The 23,281-nt window shown below is 53.1% G+C and overlaps 1 protein-coding gene across 5 annotated transcripts in view; it reads left to right on the top strand.

The window, feature by feature from the left end:
• PLXND1 (plexin D1) overlaps positions 1 to 22,640 on the top strand; it is a 58,395-nt gene extending 35,755 nt beyond the window's left edge. For 3 of the 5 annotated variants that reach the window (XM_073901687.1, XM_025885203.2, XM_073901685.1), the window contains 23 exons: positions 468 to 567; positions 661 to 800; positions 1,623 to 1,790; positions 1,874 to 1,964; positions 2,168 to 2,431; positions 2,521 to 2,670; positions 3,508 to 3,622; positions 11,165 to 11,272; positions 11,369 to 11,481; positions 12,347 to 12,451; positions 12,985 to 13,115; positions 13,502 to 13,700; positions 14,962 to 15,108; positions 15,294 to 15,450; positions 16,250 to 16,353; positions 16,437 to 16,500; positions 17,296 to 17,330; positions 17,592 to 17,696; positions 18,176 to 18,339; positions 19,527 to 19,674; positions 20,766 to 20,906; positions 21,070 to 21,144; positions 21,406 to 22,640. In XM_073901687.1, the coding sequence (XP_073757788.1) occupies positions 468 to 567; positions 661 to 800; positions 1,623 to 1,790; positions 1,874 to 1,964; positions 2,168 to 2,431; positions 2,521 to 2,670; positions 3,508 to 3,622; positions 11,165 to 11,272; positions 11,369 to 11,481; positions 12,347 to 12,451; positions 12,985 to 13,115; positions 13,502 to 13,700; positions 14,962 to 15,108; positions 15,294 to 15,450; positions 16,250 to 16,353; positions 16,437 to 16,500; positions 17,296 to 17,330; positions 17,592 to 17,696; positions 18,176 to 18,339; positions 19,527 to 19,674; positions 20,766 to 20,906; positions 21,070 to 21,144; positions 21,406 to 21,522 (2,941 nt within the window). In that variant the 3' untranslated portion in view covers positions 21,523 to 22,640. Of the gene's footprint in view, positions 1 to 467; positions 568 to 660; positions 801 to 1,622; positions 1,791 to 1,873; positions 1,965 to 2,167; positions 2,432 to 2,520; positions 2,671 to 3,507; positions 3,623 to 11,164; positions 11,273 to 11,368; positions 11,482 to 12,346; positions 12,452 to 12,984; positions 13,116 to 13,501; positions 13,701 to 14,961; positions 15,109 to 15,293; positions 15,451 to 16,249; positions 16,354 to 16,436; positions 16,501 to 17,295; positions 17,331 to 17,591; positions 17,697 to 18,175; positions 18,340 to 19,526; positions 19,675 to 20,765; positions 20,907 to 21,069; positions 21,145 to 21,405 lie in introns of those variants that run through there. The other 2 variants (XM_073901686.1, XR_012380966.1) reach the window with 2 other exon arrangements.
• Positions 22,641 to 23,281: the final 641 nt, after the last annotated feature.

Here is a 23,281-nt window from a genome sequence, read left to right as displayed (position 1 = left end):
CTGGGCCTACAGCTGTGGGGCCTGGCCCAGAGAGGCTCTAGAAAAGCAGGGAGTGAGCTGGATTTCCTTCTGGGAGGGCTGTAAGGCCAGCTTGCAGAAAGGCCATCAGTCTACCCCCTAGCCAACGTTCTCATGGTTGGAGAACGTTCAGGTCCAAAGAGATGGTCTTATCCAGCCCCTTTTTCATATAGTTGCAGAACTGTGGGAAAGTCCTGGGGAAGAGCCTGGCATCAGCGTGGCTGTTTTCTAACTGATAGGGAATGGTTTCAGTATTTTGATGTGGGTGATGCTGTTGGGTGTCCTGCCTCAGGGCCGCCCCAGCTGTGAGTGGGCGGGGCGGGTAGCTGAGCGCAGGCGTGGGGAGCTCACACACCCGCAGGGTGTACTGGGGGGGCATTATTCAAGGGAAAACACCCAGCCCCTGAGATCGTCGGGCTGCTCTGCTGACGAGAGCTGCTTCCCCCCAGGATTGTGTGTGCCACAGGGCCAGCGCCAGGGGCGTTCTCGGATGTGGTGACGGTGAACGCCTCTAAGGAGGGCAAGTCACGGGAGCGCTTCTCCTATGTGGTAAGGGAGGCCGCGCCCACCTTCCTGCCCACCCCACCAGGCACACACCTAGGGGATAGCCTGAAGCCTGACCACCTGTCTTCCTCCCCACAGCTGCCCCTGGTCCAATTCCTGGAGCCGGACAAGGGCCCCAAGGCCGGGGGCACCAGGATCACAATCCACGGGAGTGACCTCCATGTGGGCTCCGAGCTCCAAGTCCTGGTGAACGACACAGAGCCCTGCACAGAGCTCGTGTAAGCCCCGGGGCCTGGGCCACCCTTTCCAGCCCAGGGCAACTGGACAGCTGGGGGCTAGAGGGGTGGAGGGACATCCTTGCACCAAGCATTACTCGGGTCTTCACTGGCTGTGCCTTCTTGGCCAAGCCCCTCTCCCTCTCTGAGCCTCAGCTTCCTCATCTGGTAAGAACAGTAGTTACGAGTAGTACTCTGTGCTGGTATACAGCAGGAGCTTCATAAGTGGCAGCTGCAGTGAAAATGGTAATGATTGTGCACATTCCGAGATCCTCCGGCTGGCCCAGAGGTGTGTCTGCTGGCAGGGGTGGGGTCCACAACCTCTTGGTGAAATGCCTCCGTCTTAATTATTCACTCACTGTGTACCAGGCCCCAAGGATGGGCATTGCTGCGGAAACCAAGAAGAGCCCAGCACAGTCTCAGCCCTCAGGGGAAAGCAGACACTCCCACAGGAAATAGAAACATCTGAGATTGGGGGAAAAGTCCATGCTTTCAGAGCCACTCCTCAGCAGTGGCCGTTGAGAGAGGAGCTCTGGGAAGGCTTCCTGGATGATGTGGGATGGGGCAGAAAACTGGGAAGTAGGGGCAGGGTCCGAGGAGAAGGGAGGGTGTCGAAGGTGGGGAGGAGGCCTGAGCAAAGGTGTGGCGGCGGGAATATGGAAACAACAGGTTTCTGTGCAAGTGGCCAGAAGCCCAGGTTGGGGCCCGTCGAGGAGGCCTGGAAGCCAGGCCAAGTGCACGGGCTTGCGCTCTGGGCGATGGGGCAGGCAGGGGCAACCAGGGGGAGATGGGGGCCGTGCTGACAATGCCACCGCCCTTCCGCAGACGCACGGACACCAGCATCGCCTGCACGGTGCCTGAGGGCGCCCTGCCGGCCCCCGTGTCTGTGTGCGTGCGCTTCGAGCGCCGGGGCTGCGTGCGTGGCAACCTCACCTTCCAGTACATGCAGAACCCGGTCATCACGGCCATCAGTCCCCGCCGCAGCCCCGTCAGGTGAGACCCCACACCCTGCCCCCCAGGCTGAGCTGGCTCTCCGGGGATGCAGGTGGGCTGACGCAGCTTGCCGTCTCCTGCAGTGGCGGCAGGACCATCACGGTGGCTGGCGAGCGTTTCCACATGGTGCAGAATGTGTCCATGGCCGTGCACCACATCGGCCGGGAGCCCACGGTGAGGGGGCAAGGGGCCAAGGCGGGTGGGGAGCAGCCCGTGCCCCTGACTGACCAGGCCTCACTCTGCTGCATCTCCCCTATCTCTGCCTCTCTCTCTCTCTCTCTCTCTCTCTCTGTCTCCTGAAACCTCAATCATCTCTTCCCCATTTCTCCATGTATGTCTGCCCATCCCTAACCTTGGCCCTGGCCCTCCCCTACTAGCTCTGCAAGGTTCTCAACTCCACCCTCATCACCTGCCCATCCCCGGGGGCTCTGAGCAATGCATCGGCATTGGTGGACTTCTTCATCAATGGGCGGGCCTACGCTGATGAGGTGGCGGTGGCCGAGGAGCTGCTGGACCCCGAGGAGGCGCGGCGGGGCGGCAGGTTCCGCCTGGACTACCTCCCTGACCCACAGTTCTCCACGGCCAAGAGGGAGAAGTGGATCAAGCACCACCCCGGGGAGCCGCTCACTCTGGTCATCCATGTGAGTGCCAGCAGGTGCCGGGGCGGGGGCGTGAGTGGGGCCGGGCTCAGCCGTGGACCCTGGCGAGCACCCCCACTCTGCTCCCGCAGAAGGAGCAGGACAGCCTGGGGCTCCAGAGCCATGAGTACCGGATCAAGATAGGCCAAGTGGCCTGTGACATCCAGATTGTCTCGGACAGAGTCATCCACTGCTCAGTCAATGAGTCCCTGGGCACAGCCGAGGGGCAGTTGCCCATCACGGTGAGTGAACAGGGCGCCCCAGGTGGAGGCGGCCCTGGCCCCCAGCCCTGTCCCATCTGCTTGAGTGTCTACCCCTCCCCCGAATGTCAGAGCTAAGCATTTTGGTGCTCAGTGGATGAGGCAAGGGGAGCAAAGCAGAGCTTTACGTCCCCACTTGACAGATGAGGCTCAAGAACTTAGTGACCTGCTTCAGGTCAGTGATCGGCCCAGATAGGCCTGATGGGGCTGGACTTTCAGAGGCTGTAAGAAGTTGCCCCCGCTCCACTTGATGCTCCCCCCAGGGGCTGGGCTGCCAGTCACCACGCAGAGTCACAGAGGGGAGGGAAACCGGAGGAGGGCAGAGAGGGCCCAGAAGTGGGAACTTTTCTATGCTGTACCTGCTCGCATGCCTCCTGGGGTGGGGAGCTCCCTCCCTCCCAGGCAGCTCATGCTGCCCAGGACGGCTCTGACCAGGAGAACTCCCTTTCACCCACACCCCGGTCCCAGTTATGCCCTCTGAGTCCTCAGACTCTGCCTGCTCCCCGGCTCCTTGAACAGCCCTCCAGGTACTTGGCGACAGCAGCTAGGCCCTCTGGCTCCTCCACGGCTCCTCCCAGGCTGTCATAGTAAACACCGTCCCTGTACTGAGTGTCCCCTCTCGGGCCGGGCTTGCCCAGCATCCTCTCATTTAGCCCTCATGGCATCCCCAGGAGGTGGGCATGGTTATCTGTGTTATGGATGTGGCATCTGAGGTTCAAAGAGGTTAGGGGGCTTGCCCAGGACCCCACAGCCAGTGAGGAGAGGAGCCAAGGCACAAGGCCAGGGAAGCTACAGCCCCCTCCGCCCACCTCCACACAGATCCAGGTAGGGAACTTCAACCAGACCATCGCCACGCTGCAGCTGGGGGGCAGTGAGACGGCCATCATTGTGTCCATCGTCATCTGCAGTGTACTGCTTCTGCTCTCTGTGGTTGGTAAGGAGCCCCTCCCTCCTGACGCCTGGGAGGGCAGACCTGCCCCGCCTTGTCCCAGCCCCTCTGCAGATCGGCAGATAGGAGAAAAGGCATGATGGGCTGGGGACACAAGCTTGAGCAAAGGCCTGGGGATGGGTCACTCACTGACAGGTGTGCCCTGGCTCCGGCTCACGGGGGCGGAGGGGGATAGAGGCTGGGGCACGCCCTGTGTCCAGGCTGCGGGCCCTGGGTGCCTGGGAGAGGAACTTGGAACCTTGTCCTCTAGGCAATAAGGAGCTACTGAGGGAACTTAAAAGAGGGTTGTTCAGGGAAGATTAACCTACATGTTTGGTAGGCTACCCCACTCTTAAAATAGTGGTTATGAAAGTGATACGGTTGATTCTTGAACAACGTGGCGGTTAGGGGCGCTGACCCCTGCACAGTCAGAAGTCCATGGATAAGTTTTGATTCCCCCAAAACTTAAGTACTGATAACTAAACACTCAACACATATTTTGTATGTTATATGTATTACATACTGCATTCTTACAATAAAGTAAGCTAGAGAAAAGAAAGTGTCATCAAAGAAATCATGAGGAAGAGGGGCTCCTGGGTGGCTCAGTCATTAAGTGTCTGCCTTCAGCTCAAGTCATGGTCTCGGGGTCCTGGGATCGAGCCCCGCATCGGGCTCCCTGCTCAGTGGGGAGTCTGCTTCTCCCGCTGCCTGCTGCTCCCCCTGCTTGTGCTCTCTCTCCCTCTCTCAAATAAATAAATTAAAATAATCTTAAAAAAAAATCAGAAGGAAGAAAAAATACATTTACAGTTCTTACTGTTCTTACAGTTCTTACAGTTCTTACTTATTTTTAAAAATCTGCATCCAAATGGACCCACACAGTTTAAACCCAGTTGTTCAAGGGTCAGCTGTGTGTGTGTGTGTATGTGTATGAGATTTCCCCCTTCCCCATCCCAGAAAGGAATTATGATGTAATACTGGTTTGTAATCTTTTTTTTTTTTTTTTTTTTTTTTAATTTTGTTTATTTATTTGAGAGAGAGAGAATGAGAGATAGAGAGCACGAGAGGGAAGAGGGTCAGAGGGAGAAGCAGACTCCCCACTGAGCGGGGAGCCCGATGCAGGACTCGATCCCGGGACTCCAGGATCATGACCTGAGCCGAAGGCAGTCGCTTAACCAACTGAGCCACCCAGGCGCCCTGTAATCTTTTTTTAAAATATATTTTTATTTTATTTTATTTTATTATGTTATGTTAATCACCATACATTACATCATTAGTTGTTGATGTATTGTTCCATGATTCATTGTTTGCATATAACACCCAGTGCTCCATGCAGTACGTGCCCTCCTTAATACCCATCACCGGGCTAACCCATCCCCCCACCCCCCTCCCCTCCAGAACCCTCAGTTTGTTTCTCAGAGTCCATCGTCTCTCATGGTTCGTCTCCCACTCCGATTTCCCCCCCTCCATTTTTCCCTTCTTTCTCCTAATGTCCTCCATACTATTCCTTGTGTTCCACAAATAAATGAAACCATATGATAATTGTCTTTCTCTGCTTGACTTATTTCACTTAGCATGATCTCCTCCAGTCCCATCCATGTTGATGTAAAAGTTGGGTATTCATCCTTTGTGATGGCTGAGTAATATTCCATTGTATATATGGACCACATCTTCTTTATCCATTCGTCTGTTGAAGGGCATCTCAGCTTTTTTCTGCAGTTTGGCTATTGCAGATATTGCTGCTATGAACATTGGGGTGCATATGGCCCTTCTTTTCACTACCTCTGTGTCTTTGGGGTAAATACCCAGTAGTGCAATTGCTGGGTCATAGGGTAGCTCTATTTTTAATTTTTTGAGGAACCTCTACACCGTTTTCCAAAGTGCCTGTACCAACTTGCATTCCCACTGACAGTATAAGAGGGTTCCCCTGCTGGGTAATCTTTTAAATGTTTCATAATTTTTTGACCTTTTAAATGTTTCACAAGTTAATACCTGGTCATTATGGAAATGATTGAAACTGATAAAAAACAGAAAGAGAACAAAAATCACCCATAATTCTCTCACCCAGGGAAAGTCACTGTTTACCCCTATTTTTTTATTGAATTATAATTGACATACAGTATTATATTAGTTTCAGGTACACAGCATAGTGATTCAGTATTTTTATACAGTTACCTCTGTCACCTTACAAAGATAATACAATGTTATTGACTATATTCCCTATGTTGTACATTAGGTCCCCGAGGCTTATTTATTTTATAAGTGGAAGTTTATACCTCTCAATCCCCTTTACCTATTTCATCCAATCCCCCACAGTCCCCCTCTGTCAACCACCAGATTGTTCTGGTGAACAAATGTATCTATCTATATAATCTAGAACAGATTGTATCTATGAGTCTGTTTCTGTTTTGTTTTTTTAGATTTCACATGTAAGTGAAATCACATAGCATTTGTCTTTCTCTGTCTGAATTCATAGCATAATACCCTCTAGGTCCTTCCACATTGTCACAAATGGCCAAATTTCATTCTTTTTCAAGGCTGAGTAACATTTCATTGTATCTATATACCGCATCTTCTTTATCCATTCATCTATCCATGGACACTTGGGCTGCTTACTTGTCTTGGCTGTTGTAAATAATGCTGCACTGAACATATGGATGCATGTATCTTTTTGAGTGAGTTATTTCTTTTTCTTCAATTAAGTACCCAGGAGTGGAATTGCTGGGTCCTAGGACAGTTGCATTTTTAATCTTTGAGGAACCTCCATACTGTTTTCCACAGTATGATGGCTACATTGATTTACGTGCCCACCAACAGTTTACCAGGGTTCCTTTTTCTCCACAGCCTCAGCAACACTTGTTATTTCTTGTCATTTTGATACCAGCCATTCTGACAGGTGTGAAGTGATATCCCATTGTGGTTGTGATTTGCATTTCCCTGATGATTAGTGATGATGAGCATCTTTTCATGTGTCTGTTGTCCATCTGCATGTCTTCTTTGGAAAAATGTCTATTTAGGTCCTCTGCCCATTTGTTAATCAGATTGTTTTTTAGTTGTATGAGTCTTTATATATTTTGGATATCAACGTTTTATTGGATATTTTGTTTGCCAGTATTGTCTTCCATTTATTTAGTAGGTTGCCTTTTTGTATCGTGGATGGTTTCCTTTGCCATCCAAAAGCTTTTTAGTTTGATGTAGTCCCATTTGTTTATTTTTGCTTCTGCTGCCCTTGCCTGAGGAGACAGATCCAAAAAAATACTGCTAAGACCGATGTCCAAGAGCTTACTGCCCATGTTTTCTTCTAAAAGTTTTATGGTTTCAAGCCTCCCATTTAAGTCTTTAATTCATTTTGACTTTATTTTTGTATATGGTGTAAGAAAGTTAGTCTAATTTCATTCTTTTGCATGTGGCTGTCCAGATTTCCCAACACCATTTATTGAAGAAACTGTCTTTTCCCCCTTGTGTATTCTTGCTTCCTTTGTTGAAGATTAATTGGCCATGTAAGTATGAGTTTATTTATAGACTCTATTCTAGTCCATTGATCTCTGTGCCTGGTTTTAGGCCAGTACCATACTGTTTTGATTATAATAGCTCTGTGATGTAGTTTGAAATCTGGGAACATGATACCTCCTGCTTTGTTCTTCTTTCTCAAGATTGCTTTGGCTATTTGGGGTCTTTTGTGGTTCCATTTACATTTTAGGATTACTTATTCTAGTTCTGTGAAAAATACCACTGGTATTTTGATAGAGATTGCATTGAATCTGCAGATTGCTTTGGGTGCTTGCTTCAGCAGCACATATATATAGATTGCTTTGGGCAGTAGGGGATTTTAACAATAATTCTTCCAATGTATGAGCAGGGTATAACTTCCCATTTTTTTTTTCATCTTTTTCTCATCAATGAGTTTTTCTCATCAATGTCTTTTAGTTTTCAGAGTACACTTTTTTACCTCCTTGATTAAATTTATTCCTAGGTATTTCATTCTTTTTGATGCAATTGTAAATGATATTGTTTTATTTCCCTTTCTGAATAGTACTTTATTAGTGTATAGAAACAATAGATTTCTTTTTATTAATGTTGTACCCTGCGACTTGACTGAAATTGTTTAGTAGTTTTAATAGTTTTTTGGTGGAGTCTTTAGGGTTTTCTGCATATATTATATCACCTGCAAACAGTGACAGTTTTACTTCTCCTTTTCCAATTTGGATGCCTTTTATTTCTTTTTCTTGCCTAATTGCTGTGGCTACGACTTCTAAATGCTATGTTGATCAAGATTGGTGAGAATGGGCATCCTTCCTGATCTTAGAGGAAACACTTTCAGTTTTACATCATTGAGTTTGATATTAGCTGTGATCCATCCTATATGGCCTTTATTGTGTTGAGGTATATTCCCTCTATATACCTACTTTGTTGAGAGTTTTTATCATAAATAGATGTTGAATTTTGTCAAATTCTTTTTCTGCATCTATTTAGATGATCATATGATTTTTAGCCTTCATTTTTATGTTAATGTGGTGTATCACATTGTGTGATTTGTGGATGTTAAACCACCCTGTTGTCCCTGTGATGAATCCTACTTGGTCATGGTGTATGATCCTCCTAATGTATTGTTGAATTCGGTTTGGTAATTTTTTTTGCAGATTTTTGCACCTTTGTTCATCAGTGATATTGGCCTGTAGTTCTCTCTCTTTTTTTTTTTTTTTTGTAGTGTCTCTGTCTGGTTTTGGTATGAGAGTAATGCTGGCTTCATAAATGAGTTTGGAAATGTTCCTTCCTCTTTAATTTTTGGAATTATGTCAAGAGGATAGGTATTAACTCTTCTTTCTTTCTTTTTTTTAATTTTATTTATTTGACAGGGAGAGAGAGACACAACGAGAGAGGGAACACAAGCAGGGGGAGAGGCAGAAGGAGAAGCAGGCCTCGCGCTGAGCAGGGAGCCTGATCTGGGGCTCAATCCCAGGACCCTGGGACCATGACCTGAGCCAAAGGCAGTTGCTTAATGAATGAGCCACCCAGGGGCCCCTTAACTCTTCTTTAAATGTTTGATAGAATTCACCAGTGAAGCCATTTGGACCTGGACTTTTGTTTTCGGGGAGTTTTTTGATTACTGATTTATTTTCATTACTAGCAATCAGTATATTCAGATTTCCTATTCCATGATTCAGTCTTAAAGATTGTATATTTCTAGGAATTTGCCCGTTTTTTCCAAATTGTCTAATTTGTTGGTATATGACTGTATAGTATTCTTATCTTTTGTATTTCTGTGGTATCAGTCATAATTTCTCTATTTTCATTTCTGATTTAATTTAGTCCTCTTTTTTTGTCTTGATGAGTCTGGCTAAAGGTTTGTCGATTTTGTTTCTTTTCAAAGAACCAGCTCTTGGTTTCATTGATCTTTTCTATTATTTTTTAGTCTATTTTGTTTATTTCTGCTCTGATCTTTATTTCCTTCCTTCTCCTAACTTTGAGTTTTGTTCTTCTTTTTCTACTTCCTTTAAAGTTATATCATTTGAGACTTTTCTTGTTTCCTGAGGTATCACTGTGAACTTCCCTCTTAGAATGGTTTTTGCTGTGTCCCAAAGATTTTGGACTGTTGTTTTTTTTTTTTTCATTTGTCTCTACATATTTTTTTATTTCCTCTTTGACTTGTTTACACATTGGTTGTTCAGTAGCATGTTGTTTAGCCTCTACATGTTTGTGCCTTTCCCCATTTTCTTCTTGTAATTAATTTCTAGTTTCATACTGTTGTGGTCAGAAAAAATGTTTGATATTTCTTCAGTTTTCTTAAATTTATTGAGGCTTGTTTTGTGGCCTAATGTGTGACCTATCCTGGAGAATGTTGCCTGTGCACTTGAAAAGAATGTATATTTTGCTGTTTTTGGTTGGAGTGTTCTGTATGTATCTGTTAAATTCATCTGGTCCAATGTGTCATTTAAGTATGATGTTTCCTTATTGATTTTCTGTCTGGGTGATCTATCCATTGATGTAAGTGGGGTGTTAAAGTCCCCTACTCTTATTGTGTTGCTGTCTATTTCTCCCTTAGGCCTGTTAATATTTGCCTTGTATGTTAGGTATGTTCAGTGCATTGATCTTTACAAATGTTACAATTCTCTTATCAGATTGACCCCTTTATCATTATGTAGTGTTCTTCTTTGTCTTTTATTACAGTCTTTATTTTAAAGTCTATTTTGTCTGATGTAAGTATTGCTACTCCAGCTTTTTTTTATTTCCATTTATATGAAACATGTTTTTCTACCCCCTTACTTTCAGTCTGTGTGTGTCCTTAGATCTGAAGTGAGTCTCTTGTAGGCAGCCTATAGATGGGTTTTGTTTTGTTTTTTTTTTAATCCACTCATCCACCCTATGTCTTTTGATTAGAGAAATCAGTCCATTTATATTTAAAGTAATTATTGAGGGTGCCTGGGTGGCTCAGTTGGTTGGGCGACTGCCTTTGGCTCAGGTCATGATCCTGGAGTCCCGGGATCGAGTCCTGCATCGGGCTCCCTGCTCAGCAGGGAGTCTGCTTCTCCCTCTGACCCTCCCCCATCTCATGTGCTTGCTCGCTCTCTCATTCTCTCTCTCAAATAAATAAATAAAATCTTAAAAGAATAAAATAAAGTAATTATTGATAGGTATGTACCTACTGTCTTTACATTAATTGTTTTCTGGCTGTTATTGTAGTTTCTCTCTGTTCCTTTCTTCTTCTTCTCTCTCTCTTCCCTGTGGTTTGATAGTTTTCTTTAGTGGTATGTTTAGATTTTTTTTTTTCTTTTGTGTATTTTATATGTTTTTTCTTTGTGGTTTACTGTGAGGTTCACATATAATATCTTACGTATATAATAGTCTCTTTTAAGCTGATAGTAAGTTAATTTTGAACACATTCCAGAGCTTTATGTTTTTACTCCCCCATTTTATATATATGTATAAATAAAATATATATACATATTTTAAGATTTATTTATTTATTTTAGAGAGAGAAAGAGAGCAGGAGTGGTAGAGGGAAGAGAGGATCTCAAGTAGATTCCTCAATGAGCATGGAGCCTGATATGGGGCTCGATCTCATGACCCTGAGATCATGACCTGAGCCGAAACCAAGAGTCGGACGCTTAAACCAAGACCCAGGCACATCCCCCCAGCATTTTATATTTTTGATGATCACAGTTTACATGTTGATTTTATGTATCTTAACTAATTATCATATTTTAATTAATTTTACTACTTTTGTCTTACCCTTTATACTTGCTTTATAAGTATTTGACCCACTATCTTTATTTTATAATGTTTACCACTATCTTAAAACACACATACTTCTTTTTATAAGAATGGGACGTCAGAATTATTTTCCTGGGTGTCCCCCAACCCTTTCCCCGGTAGGAGGGGAGGACTGCAGGCTGAGGGCACCCGTCCACCTTCCCACACCCCGCCCAGAGGAGGTGGAGAGGAAGCCAGCAGGACCTGTCCCTCCAGGCCCGGGCCCTGTGCACTGCCATGTGTCAGCCGTTGTTTTCCGAAGGGCTTTCCAGGCCTGACCTGTCTCTTTGCTGCCCGCAGCCCTGTTCGTCTTCTGCACTAAGAGCCGCCGTGCGGAGCGCTACTGGCAGAAGACTCTGCTGCAGATGGAGGAGATGGAATCTCAGATCCGAGAGGAAATCCGGAAAGGTAGCAGGGTGCGGCCCAGGCGGGGCTGTGGACCTTGGCTTTGCCAACTGGGCAATGGGTTCGAGAGCTACTCCCAGCTCCCTGCCAATCCACCAGGCTTTGCCGAGCTGCAGACGGACATGACTGATCTGACCAAGGAGCTGAACCGCAGCCAGGGCATCCCCTTCCTGGAGTATAAGCACTTTGTGACCCGCACCTTCTTCCCTAAGGTCAGCCAGCACCCTTGCCAGCCACCTCAGGGGCTCCTCGATCTCTTTCTGAGCCATGCCAACCTAGAGGGCATTTTTAAGCAGATGGGAAAACATGGTGCCATGTGGTCCCCTTGAGCAGTGCATAACCCGCATGCATGCTCACGGCAGCCTTGGCCACCTGCCCTCACCTGCCAAGGGAGGGGGCCCAGTTTTTCCCCTCACTTTTCTTCTCTACTCGTTTGATGTTTGATTGTCCATACAGAAGCCAGCTACTAGCCCCACTCTCCTTTCACTGAGGGGGCGAGCAGGGGTGGCCCAGGCTCCCCTAGGTCCCCGGTGCCCCACCTACCTCTCTCAGCACTGGGTCCCTTCCCAGCCAGGCTTTTGGTCTCTAGAATCCCTTCTCCTGCCCTCTGGACTCTGCCTCAAGCCTCCCACCCCTCTTTGTGTTCCAGGGGCTACCTCCCTATCCCCGCCTTCCCTGCCTGGCCAGAGCATTTATGCTGGTGGCCAGTGACCTGCCTCTTGCCCTGTCCACACTGCTCACCACGCAGCAGCCCTAACAAGGCCATACCACGGTCCTTGCGGGCCTCTCTGCTCTTTCTTCCACTCCGTGTACTCGGCTGCTTTTGCTTTCTCTTAAGCCTCATGCTCTCTTGCATTGCACACCTTGTATCATGAGGTTCTGCTCCTTCCTTTTCCCCCACGAAGCCCCTTGGGCCAGCCCTCCCTGCTTCTCTGGACCCCTAAGGCCCCTGGGCATGGCCTGCTGCCCCTTCTTCCTTTACAAGGTAACCCTTTACATTTGTTGAGCGGCCCTTGCATGCCAGTCACGGGAGACTGCAGCCCTGCTGAGATGCTGGGGGGTGGTCTACCCCAACAGTGCTCCTCCCTCTATGAAGAACGTTATGTACTGCCCTCCCAGACCCTCAATGCCCAGGGCAGCTCCACGGTGCAGGAGACCCACCCACTGCTGGGAGAGTGGAAGGTGAGTACCCCATGCACATGCGTGCATATACACACAGGGCTGCCTCAGAACCACCCCACCCCTCTCTGGGCCTCACTTTCCTGTTCATCTGATCCATTGATCCTAATCACGGGGAGTTGGGAGGAATCAGTCACTGGAAGACACTGAGTCCTCCATCCCAGGAGGCATTCAAGGTGTAACAGCATTCAGGGTGTTAGAAATGCTGACCCCAAGCCAGGTGGCGAGCGGAGAGGATTGGTCCTTTCTGGACATCCCACTCCACCTGCTGCCTAGAGAATGGAAAGCAAGAGGGTCCTAGGCACAGGGACTCTGGGTTACCTCCAGGCACCCTTGACCTTCTCTGAGCCCTCCTTTTCAACTCAACTGAGCCATTATTCCCAATCATGGGGAGTTAAGAGACATCTGCCATGAAAAGGTGGTGAGCTTCCCATCCCAGGAGGCATTCAAAGAGCCATTCAGGGCATTATAAGTGCTGACTCCGAGGCCAGGCAGAGACGCCAGACCCCTGTGGACAGCACCGACTGCTTCCGCAGATCCCAGAGAGCTGCCGGCCCAACATGGAAGAGGGGATCAGCCTGTTCTCCTCGTTGCTCAACAACAAGCACTTCCTCATTGTCTTCGTGCATGCGCTGGAGCAGCAGAAAGACTTTGCAGTGCGTGACAGGTCAGGCTGCGAGGCTCTGGGAGAGGGACAGGGGCCCGCTGGAGGCCACACAGCCTGTCCTGGCTTGGCCTGGCCAGACCCCAGCCCGGGGCAGTTTGCAAATCGCCTTGCCTGCTGGGCAGTAGGCATCCACCCAGCACCGGGCCCCCACATGCCTCCCTTTCCTGGGCCTGGATTCCCAAGATAGGAGCCCACAGGCACGGTGGTTGCTGTGGCCGTTAGCGAAGGTGGCCCTTTCTCCACGTGGGTTTGAGCTGTATTCACCCACAGAGGCATACCTGGGGCCGCCAGGTCCACGGGGCAGCGCCGGAGCCCCACACCACACATGCCTCGGATCCCGGGGCCTCAAGGCGCGGCTGGTGCTGATGCCCCGCACCCCCGTGCAGGTGCAGCCTGGCCTCCCTGCTGACCATCGCGCTCCACGGCAAGCTGGAGTACTACACGGGTATCATGAAGGAGTTGCTGGTGGACCTCATCGATGCCTCGGCCGCCAAGAACCCGAAGCTCATGCTGCGGCGCACGGAGTCCGTGGTTGAGAAGATGCTCACCAATTGGATGTCCATCTGCATGTACAGCTGTCTGCGGGTGAGGCGGGGCCGAGCCCGCCCCCCTGCCAAGCCTTCCCTAGGACGAGCGTCACGTATCTGACTTGGTTTCCTCCTCATGCCAGCTCTATCAGGAGGGGTCCTCACGCCCTTTGTGCAGATGAGGAAAGGGGCTCAGGGAGCAGGGACAGGGCTCTAGGGTCCATTATACAGCTCAGGGAAGGAAGGCCTGGCTTCCCGGCAGGGGCTCAGAGCACGCTCCAGGGGCTTTGTTCCAGATAGTTTTCATAGTCATCAACACCCCCTCCCCTTGTGTGCCTTTGGGCCTGGCTCTGGGTTCAGATGATAAATCAGGCCCAGTCCTAGCCCTTAAGACTCCCCCAGGCTTAGAGGAGACAGATGCAGAAATAACAATTAAAATACAGAGCAGTGGGTGCCTGGGTGGCTCAGTTGGTTGGGCAGCTGCCCTCGGCTCAGGTCATGATCCTGGAGTCCTGGGATCGAGTCCCGCATCGGGCTCCCTGCTCGGCGGGGAGTCTGCTTCTCCCTCTGACCCTCCCCCGTCTCATGTGCTCTCTCTCTCTCTCATTCTGTCTCTCAAATAAATAAAATCTTTAAAAAAAAATAAATAAATAAAATACAGAGCAGTAAAGGCCACAGAGTGGCACTCAAGTGCTGAGGCCTTGGACCCAGCTGGAGGGTTCAAGGTGGCTTCCTGGAGGAGGCCCTAAGCTCAGGTCTGAGGGCCTAGTGGGAGGGCAGGGGTATGAGGCCCAGCCTGGCCCAAGATGCTCTCCACTCACCAGCCTGGGAGTTGAGACCACATCCTGTGTTCTGGTTCCACCTAAACTCACCCTGGGTGGCTTAGCAGAGTCACGGATCCAGGGTTCAAGTCTAGCTCTGCTACTTCCCCCCCTGGGTGACCCTGGGCAGGTTGATTGTCCTCTCTGAGCCTCAGCAGTGAGGATGATATCCCATACTGGGAAGAGTTGCTGGGATGACCAAATGAATGTGCCTGCCCATAGCCAGTGGTTTTCTGCCTCAGAGTCCACGGAGACACTGAGGGTGGAGAACAGGAGGCGGGGGGAGATGGGGAGAATGGCACTAGGATTCCAAAGTGGGGGTGTTACCCAGGCAGCCATGGAGGTGTTGGTACAGTGGGGTGGGGAGGGCGTTCCAGACGGGGGCCACAGCATGGCCAAAGGCTTAGGGGGCTGGAATACGGAGGGTGGGCAGCGAGGCAGTGGGGGCTGGGCTGGGCAGGCTGGGCCTCAGCCCCTGACAGCCCGTGCCCACCCCAGGAAACAGTTGGGGAGCCATTCTTCCTGCTCCTGTGCGCCATCAAGCAGCAGATCAACAAGGGCTCCATTGACGCCATCACAGGCAAGGCCCGCTACACGCTCAACGAGGAGTGGCTACTGCGGGAGAACATTGAGGCCAAGCCCCGGGTGAGTCGGGCAGCTGGGCGGCCAGGTGGGAACCATCTCCCAGGCTGGCTGGGAGGGGGGTCCTCATGCCCGGAGCACCCTGACCCTAATCATGACCCAGCCGCCCTGGGCAGGTTGTTGCCCTGCCTGGGGCCCAGGGTAGTGATGGGAGGAGCTTGCTGACTGTCTCCTCCTCTCTCGTGCAGAACCTGAATGTGTCCTTCCAGGGCTGCGGCATGGACTCGCTGAGTGTGCGGGCCATGGATACGGACACGCTGACACAGGTGAAAGAGAAGATTCTGGAAGCCTTCTGCAAGAATGTGCCCTACTCTCAGTGGCCACGTGCGGAGGACGTTGACCTCGGTGGGCAGGGGCGGGGTGCCGGGCCTCAGCATTGGGCTACTCCAGTGGGAACTGTCCCCTGCCTTGGTTGCATACTCCTTTCACTCAGGAAATGTACATTCATTGTGTCCCTGGGGACATGGAGATGATTAGACAAGGTGCCCATCGCGAAGGAGCTCCTATTCTGGCAGGGAGATGGGTACTGCAGTGTGAGCAAGCTGCAGACAACAGCAAAAAGGATTCAGGAAAAGCTTGCTCAAGGAGGGGCAATTGGAATGGGTTTTGAAGGATGCATAGGTGTTCTGGTTGGGCCCAAAAGCTGCCATTTGTTCTGTGATCACAGGCCCTGTTCCAAGCGCGAGGTTGTGATAATAAATGGGCGCAGTGACTATTCAGAGCAGGGAGCTCACTGGGTCTGGCCTGTAGGGGCCGGGATAGGCTATGAGATGAGGTTGGGTAGGCACTCAGTCACCCAGAGCCTGGAAGGGCAGAGTCAGTACCTAGGGATCACATACTTTCCATGACTCCCACTGTCCTTTGCACAGATGGTACCTTTTCTTATTTCATCAGCAATGGTAAAGTAACAGCCTCGAGGACGAGGGCATTGCCAGACCTCCTGCTCTGGGCCCACCACCACCCTCTCCTCTGGATCTTTTTTCTCCTCCTCATTTTACGCACGGAAAAATACAGGCTCAGAGAGAGGCATGGCTTGCCCTACGTTCCACAGAGAGAGCCAGAGACCTCTCCCCGTGTGGGCCAGGCTGGTGCTGCCCCCTCCAGCCAGCTCCCTGTCCCTGACACCCTGTTCCCTGCCCCCCAGAGTGGTTCGCCTCGAGCACACAGAGCTATATCCTCCGGGACCTGGATGACACCTCAGTGGTGGAAGATGGCCGCAAGAAGCTCAACACACTGGCCCACTACAAGGTGGGGTCCCCAGCCCTACCCATCCCCCACTTGAACCTTCCCTAACCTCTGACCTCTGACCTTGGCCTCTCCCCTCCTGTCAGATCCCTGAAGGTGCCTCCCTGGCCATGAGCCTCACAGACAAGAAGGACAACACACTGGGCCGAGGTAGCACCGGTGGACGCGGGGAGGGGGTCAGGCCAGGCTTTGGCCCCTTCTGAGCAGCCCTAGTAGGGAAACTGAGGCTTTAAGAGGCAGGGCTGGGCTGGGCTATGGTCTCCTTGGTTGGGGCAAGGGCCAGGCCAGGCCCCTCTGCCCCAGTACTGCTTGGGCAGGGCCTGCTGCCAGGCCTCCTCAGGCTGGGAGCCTGCGGGCAGCCAGAGGCCCCAGGAGGGCGGGATGTGGTTTCAAGAGGTCTGGGAAGCTGCCAGGCTGGAGGGGGGAGACTGGCATGGCCATCTGGGCTTTGGGCTGTGTCCCTGCCTCAATCCCACCCCCCATCCGCACCCTCAGGCTCCCAGGCCTAGCTGCCCAGCTGCCAGGCATGGGGTCCTAGGCTCCTTTTGTCACAGGGTCCCCTGCTAAGGTCAGGAGCAGGATCTTGGGTGTCTCCCTGCCGTTTACGAGGTCTGGGCTGGCAGGAGCCCTGGGCGGGGCAGCGGAGAGGGTGAGGGCAGCCATCCCGTCCCCCTGGGGGGGTCTCCCCCATGTCCCTCTGTTTCTCCTTGTGTACATCTCTCTCTCATGGCCTTTTTTTCTCAGTCTCATTCCCTATGTGTCTCTCTGGATCTCTCTCTCCCCTCTTCCTCTATTTGCATTTTTCTGTCTCTCTCCCTCTCACTTTCTCCAGGTATTGCTTTGGATCTCTCGCTCTCTGCCGCTCTCCCTTTTTCTGTCTCCATTTCAGTTTCTCTCTCCCCCCCTCCTCTCTCTTGTTTATTTATTGTGTTTTCCCTCTCACAGTGAAAGACTTGGACACAGAGAAGTATTTCCATCTGGTAAGTGCCCGGCCTCTGGCCCTGGGGGTGCCCGCCCTCGCTGGGTGTGGACTTGGCTTCCTGCCACCCTGGGGCTCTGGGGAGAGTACTCCCAGGCCCTGGGAAAGGCCAGGGATTGGGGAGCAGGGATGGGTCCCTCCTCCCTTATGTGCCACGAAGCGTCTGTGGAGCCAGGTACCTGTGGGTCGCAGGATAGGACCTCCCACAGGACGGCCCAGGATGGTGCCGGGCGCTGGACTGACCACTGCCCTGGCCTCCCAGGTGTTGCCCACGGACGAGCTGGCAGAGCCCAAGAAGTCCCACCGGCAGAGCCACCGCAAGAAGGTGCTACCGGAGATCTACCTGACTCGCCTCCTGTCCACCAAGGTGGGCCTGGCCTCTTCTCCCCATCAACTGCGCCCATGCCAGGGTGTGCGGGGGGAGCTCTTCTCCTGTGGGGCTGGATGAGCTCCCCCTGCAGGAGGCTCAGGGCTTTGTGTTGCTCCTGAGGAGGGGTTTGCTCACAGCCGTGAAAGGTGCCTGACAGACAACTTCTGTATTAGCCAACGTGATAGGGCAGCAGAGGCCCAGAGGGGGTCGGTGCTGTCCCCGAGGTCACACAGCTCAGGTGGCAGAGTCATCACCCCGGCCCTCGGTGTCTGGGATCAGTCCTTACAGTGCCCCTGGGAGGAGGATTCCACTAACCCATTTCATACACAAGAAAACCAGGGCCCGGAGAGGTTAGGTGACCAGCCTGATGTACATGGCTTTCCCATTCACTCTGGGCTCCCTGGGGCTACCAGAGGTGCCTATGCACCCTCCCCAAGTGGTCCTGGGCTGACGGCAGCCACCCCACTCCTCTGCAGGGCACACTGCAGAAGTTTCTGGATGACCTGTTCAAGGCCATCCTGAGCATCCGTGAGGACAAACCCCCACTGGCTGTCAAGTACTTCTTTGACTTCCTGGAGGAGCAGGCTGAGAAGAGGGGGATCTCTGATCCTGACACTCTGCACATCTGGAAGACCAACAGGTTGGTGGGCCAAGGGTGTGGGCAGGCAGGGAGGGATGCGTAGCTTCATTGTTCCCATGTGGGCGGCACTCATGCAGGGGTTCAGAGCCTGGTCTCTCAGCCCACCTGCCCGGATTCAGTCCCTGTTTTGCTACTTCCTAGCTGTGTGACCGTGGGTAAGTGACTTCACCTCACTCTGCTTTAGTCTTCCCAGCTGTAAAACCAGGGGATAAAAAGGAATCCACCTTAATTGTAAGAATTAACCAAAAGCAAGCATGATAGAAGTTTTGCCCTTAGCATCATCTCTCTCCTCCACTCCTTTTGGGTGGGTACCATCAGCTCCATTTTATAGATGAGAACAATGAGGCTCACAGAGAAGTGCCTGCCCAAGGTCAGGCGGCCCTCGCTGGGGCAGAACCAGGCTCAAAGCCATGTGATCTGACTCCCATACCCAGTCCGTAGCCTTCCTTTAAGGCATGTCTTTCTTAGCTTTCTGGGTCACAGAACCCCACAACTTGTTGAGAACTTCAGCCTGAACCTCAGGAGATGTGACACAGCCTAGAAGTTTCCGTGCCGTTGCAGGGGCTTCTCAGAGCTCTGGTGGCGGGGGGTCGTCCATGCACTTTAGGCTGCTGAGTCACTGTGTGGCCCTGGGGTGGGGGTATTACCAATCCTCTCTGGCCTCCTGAGGCCAAGGCCAAGAATCCAGACCCCGCCCTCCCCCAGCCCTTTCTGGCTGCTCCGCGGCCCCGGCTAATGGTGGAGTTCCTGCTGCTGGGCAAGGGCTGGAAGGAGGAGCCATGTGCTGCCAGGCAGGGCGGGGTTCGGGGGGGTTCTTCTAATGAGAACCAGGACCGGGCTTGAGGCTCCCCTGTGAGAACAGCAGGATCTGTGGGGGCTGGGGGCAGGCGTGAAGGTAGCCGGGCCCTGCAACGCCTACCCCGGCATCCTGCCCCGCAGCATGCAGCAACCTCGGCTCTTGGCCCCTCTGCCGCCCCAGCCGGCAGGGATGGCCGTCCACCCCCTTTGTGGATGAGCACACTGAGGTTCTGTCTTGGGGGGAAGCCTCTCTGGCCTGGGGGAGTAAAGCCAGCCTGGCCTCGGCACCTGGCTGCCTCCCTCCTGCAGCCCCCCCTCAGCGACCCCTCCCTTTGCTGCCCGACCCTCCAGGTGGGCTCACAGTACCTCCATCACCCCCATTCCCACAGCCTTCCTCTCCGGTTCTGGGTGAACATCCTGAAAAACCCCCAGTTTGTCTTCGACATCGACAAGACGGACCACATCGATGCCTGCCTCTCTGTCATTGCTCAGGCTTTCATTGATGCCTGCTCCATCTCGGACCTGCAGCTGGGCAAGGTCTGACGCTCTGGGGCCGGCTGCCCACGGGCTGGGCGGGAAGAGGGGGCTCAAGGCTCTTTCTGGTAGGGGACCCCAAGGAGCTCAGGTTTGGGGGGCATGGGATGAACAGGGACCTTCCAACTGGGGCATCTAGATGCCCAGAACCTGGCCCCGGTGGTCAGAAACTCTGCACCCACCTCAGTTGTGCTCAGCACCACCTTCCAACATTTAGGCCCTACAGCCAGGCCCCGGGAAGCCAGTAGCAAGGTGGGAAACCGGTGTGGTCAGGTGCAACATCATGAGAGTCAGCCAGGCTCCCAGCAGCAGGTCTGCTGGTCAAGAGCCCTCCAAGTGGGCACTGAGTGAAGGAGTGGGCAGGGGGGGAACAGGCGACCGAGACCCCTGAGCTGCACACAGGAGGGACATCCCTGAGACCTCTGTCTGTGGGGAGAGGACCTGGCTGGCTTTAGAGCGGGGAAGAGGAGGGAGAATAGTCTTCTAGGCAGAGGGAAGTACCTGGCCAAGGGCAGGAAGGCATGAGAGCGTGGATGCTGTGAACATTAGTGAGATGGTCTAATGCAGGATGGCGGGTGCACGGCCCTGCCGTCAGCCCCGGACTTTCAGAGGCCATGAGAGAGAGAATGCCATCACTTCTCACATACGGCCTCCGCAGGCAGGATGCCTGTGACAAAGCCCTGCGAGCATCCTTGGCACGTTTTGCTTTCGGGCGTTGGAAACATACAGTGGGAAATATTCCACTGAGCCAGCGATCAGGCTTCCAGCAACCTTAGCCACCAAGACCCACAACCCTAAGCAAGGATCTTAAATTGAAACACCCTGGAGGCAACAAAGAGCTGGCCCACAGCCCGTGCACCTTTCCCCCTAAAGGAAGCAGGTCCTCCTTCAGCTCATCCCCTGACAGTGCCCTAGAAAATAGGGCGGGGGTTCCATGCCAAAGGGCAGCACAGGGAGGGGTGAAGAGCCCCTGCCTGGTCCAAAGCCGGCTGTGACGGGGCCAGTTGTCTGGCAGTGGGGACCTGCGCTGGTCCAGAAACAGACAGGTTTGGTCTCCAGCCGCCGCCTTAACCCCGCCACTCCTCTCTGCCCAGGATTCGCCAACCAACAAGCTCCTGTACGCCAAGGAGATCCCTGAGTACCGGAAGATCGTGCAGCGCTACTACAAGCAGATCCACGACATGACGCCGCTCAGCGAGCAGGAGATGAATGCGCACCTGGCCGAGGAGTCGCGGGTGCGGCCGGCTCCAGAGGCGTCTTGTGGGCACAGGGGTGGGAGCTGACTTCCCGGGAGGGGCTGTGGGAAGCTGGGGGTTTGTGTGTAGCCACCACCACCCACCCCCGCCAGGCTGGGCTGGAAGGGTGGGGTAACCCCCCCTCCCGCCTTCTCCCTCGTAGAAATATCAGAACGAGTTCAACACCAATGTGGCCATGGCTGAGATTTATAAGTACGCCAAGAGGTATCGTACACAGGTGGGTACCCTGATGTGAGGCACCCACCCTGAGGCCCGCGGTGCCCCCCCCCCCCCCAGCCCTGTCCCCCTCCTCTCTGCTCAGGAAAGCCCCAGGAGAGGCTCAGGCTCACGTAGTCACACCTCGGAACATTTGCGCATTCGGGACCCGGTGCCAGCCGTAGACATCCAGGCAGTGTTGTCTCCCTGCCCCTTCTGCGGTGGGGGCCTCTGGGGCTAGGGCCTCGGGCTGTGACCCAGCAGCCCCTTGTTCCCCCCTCAGATCATGACTGCGCTGGAGGCAAACCCCACTGCCCGGAGGACCCAGCTGCAACACAAGTTTGAGCAGGTGGTGGCTCTGATGGAGGACAACATCTATGAGTGCTACAGCGAGGCCTGAGCCTGGGGGAGATGCACCGCCCTCGACTTCACTTTGTGCCCCGTGCCTCGGACTCCGGCCGGGAAAGGACTGAGCAGGGTTGGCTTCGGGGGGCGGTGGGGGCGGAATGGAGGGGCTTCTCTGAGCCAGGCAGAGGAGTCCCCCAGCCCCGGGCCCCTCTGTCCCCTCCCACCTGTCCCCAGATCTGATCTCTGGGTTGGGGACTTGAAAGCCACAGCCAGCCCCTGGTAAGGCTCCCGCCACCCCCCGAGCACAGCCTGGACGGAGCCCCCAGCTCTGCCACCACCACTGCTGCTGAGAGCCCTGCCCCACAGGGCCCAGCGCCCTCCAACAGAGACGAGCCCCCAGCCCACAGGCCACAGCCAGAAACACTACCTCATCCAATGTGGCAGAGGGGAGGCCTCCTTGAACCAGCCCTCGAGTGGTTTCTGCTTCAACCACCAAAATGTTCTCTCCGGTTTTGGTCACCCAGAGGGGACTGTGGCGACATAGTTTCAAGCGGCGTCAGATGCTGGTCACTGGAGCAGCTGCCGGTGGAGCAGACAGCGCCCACTGCCCGTGGGCAGGCTCTGTGGGCTCTCCCACAAGCGGGGGGTGGGGGTGGGCAGAGGACCAGGGCACAGGTGCTGAGCGCTGCTGGGCTGGAGGGACCAGGGGCTAAGTCGTACCAAGGCTGTAGCTGGGCTACTTGATCTTGCTGGAAGTGTTTCTAAAGATAGCACCACTTTTTTTTTTTTTTTAAAGCTTTTATATATTAAAAAACTTATCACGCGCCAACTGTGAATAGCTGCCGCTTGTGCAGAGGACCCGGGGAGGGGTCCCCAGGGGCTCCCATCACAACACTGGAAAGGACTGTTCCAGAGGACAGGCAGACCTGGCAGAGACCACCCCCCCCCAACCCCAAGGCCCTGAAAAAAAAAAATCACCCATTCGGTTCCTGTCAGAAGCCACCCTCCGTGGCTGAGCCGGCTCCCCGCCCCCCCGCCCCCCCGCCCTGCCCTGCCCGCAGCAGACCCAGCCAGCACTGGGACTGGCTCCGAGCCCGTGGGGGCTGGGCTGGAGGGGGTGGCTGGGAAGCTCTGGAACCTTCTTTGTAATAAAAGCCTGATGGGAAAAGCTGCTGTGGGCTCCAGCCTTTATCCTGAGATGGCCACGGAGGGAAACGTGTGCTCATAGTAGAAAGGAGACGGGCAGCCAGGTGTAGAGCCCGGCCTCGGCCATGCTCCTGTGTGCGGTTTAGGGAGGCAGCGGCACAGTTCAGTGGGACAAGGTCTGCTGGCCCACAGCGGACCTCCCTGGGCTTAGAGGGCACCCATGGGACCTCCAGGAAGATGTCATTGCGGCTATGTGCCACCTACCCCTAGGCAGGCCCTGCTCCTATTACCTTTATAACAGGCCTGTGAGGAATGGAACATTATACCCATTTTACAGATGTAGAAGCGGACCCTCAGCACGGTGGAAGAATCCCCACAGGTCACAGAGCCAGGCAGCAGCAAAGTGAGGACCCAAGCCACGTTGCGTGGGCCCCTCATTCCTCCATTTTGTGCTTCCTCCAGGCAGTCTCCACAGTGGGCCCCAAAGGTGTGGGGAGGTCAAGGTGACAACCTAGGAAGAGAACTGATGTTTACACATGCCCCCTGACTTTCTCATCAGTCTTGAAAACCCCATTTTTTCACGTGAGGAAATACGCAGTTTCCCCAAGGCCAGTGTAACCCTAGACTGTTCCCAGCTGGGCAGTCCACTCCTCAGGATGGTTAAC

This window comes from Callorhinus ursinus, unplaced genomic scaffold (genome assembly GCF_003265705.2).
Source record: "Callorhinus ursinus isolate GAN/ISIS: 27379988/994484 unplaced genomic scaffold, GSC_fseal_2.0 scaffold15, whole genome shotgun sequence".
In the NCBI taxonomy this organism is placed as follows: Eukaryota; Metazoa; Chordata; class Mammalia; order Carnivora; family Otariidae; genus Callorhinus; species Callorhinus ursinus.
This window is presented reverse-complemented; position numbering and strand designations above follow the sequence as displayed.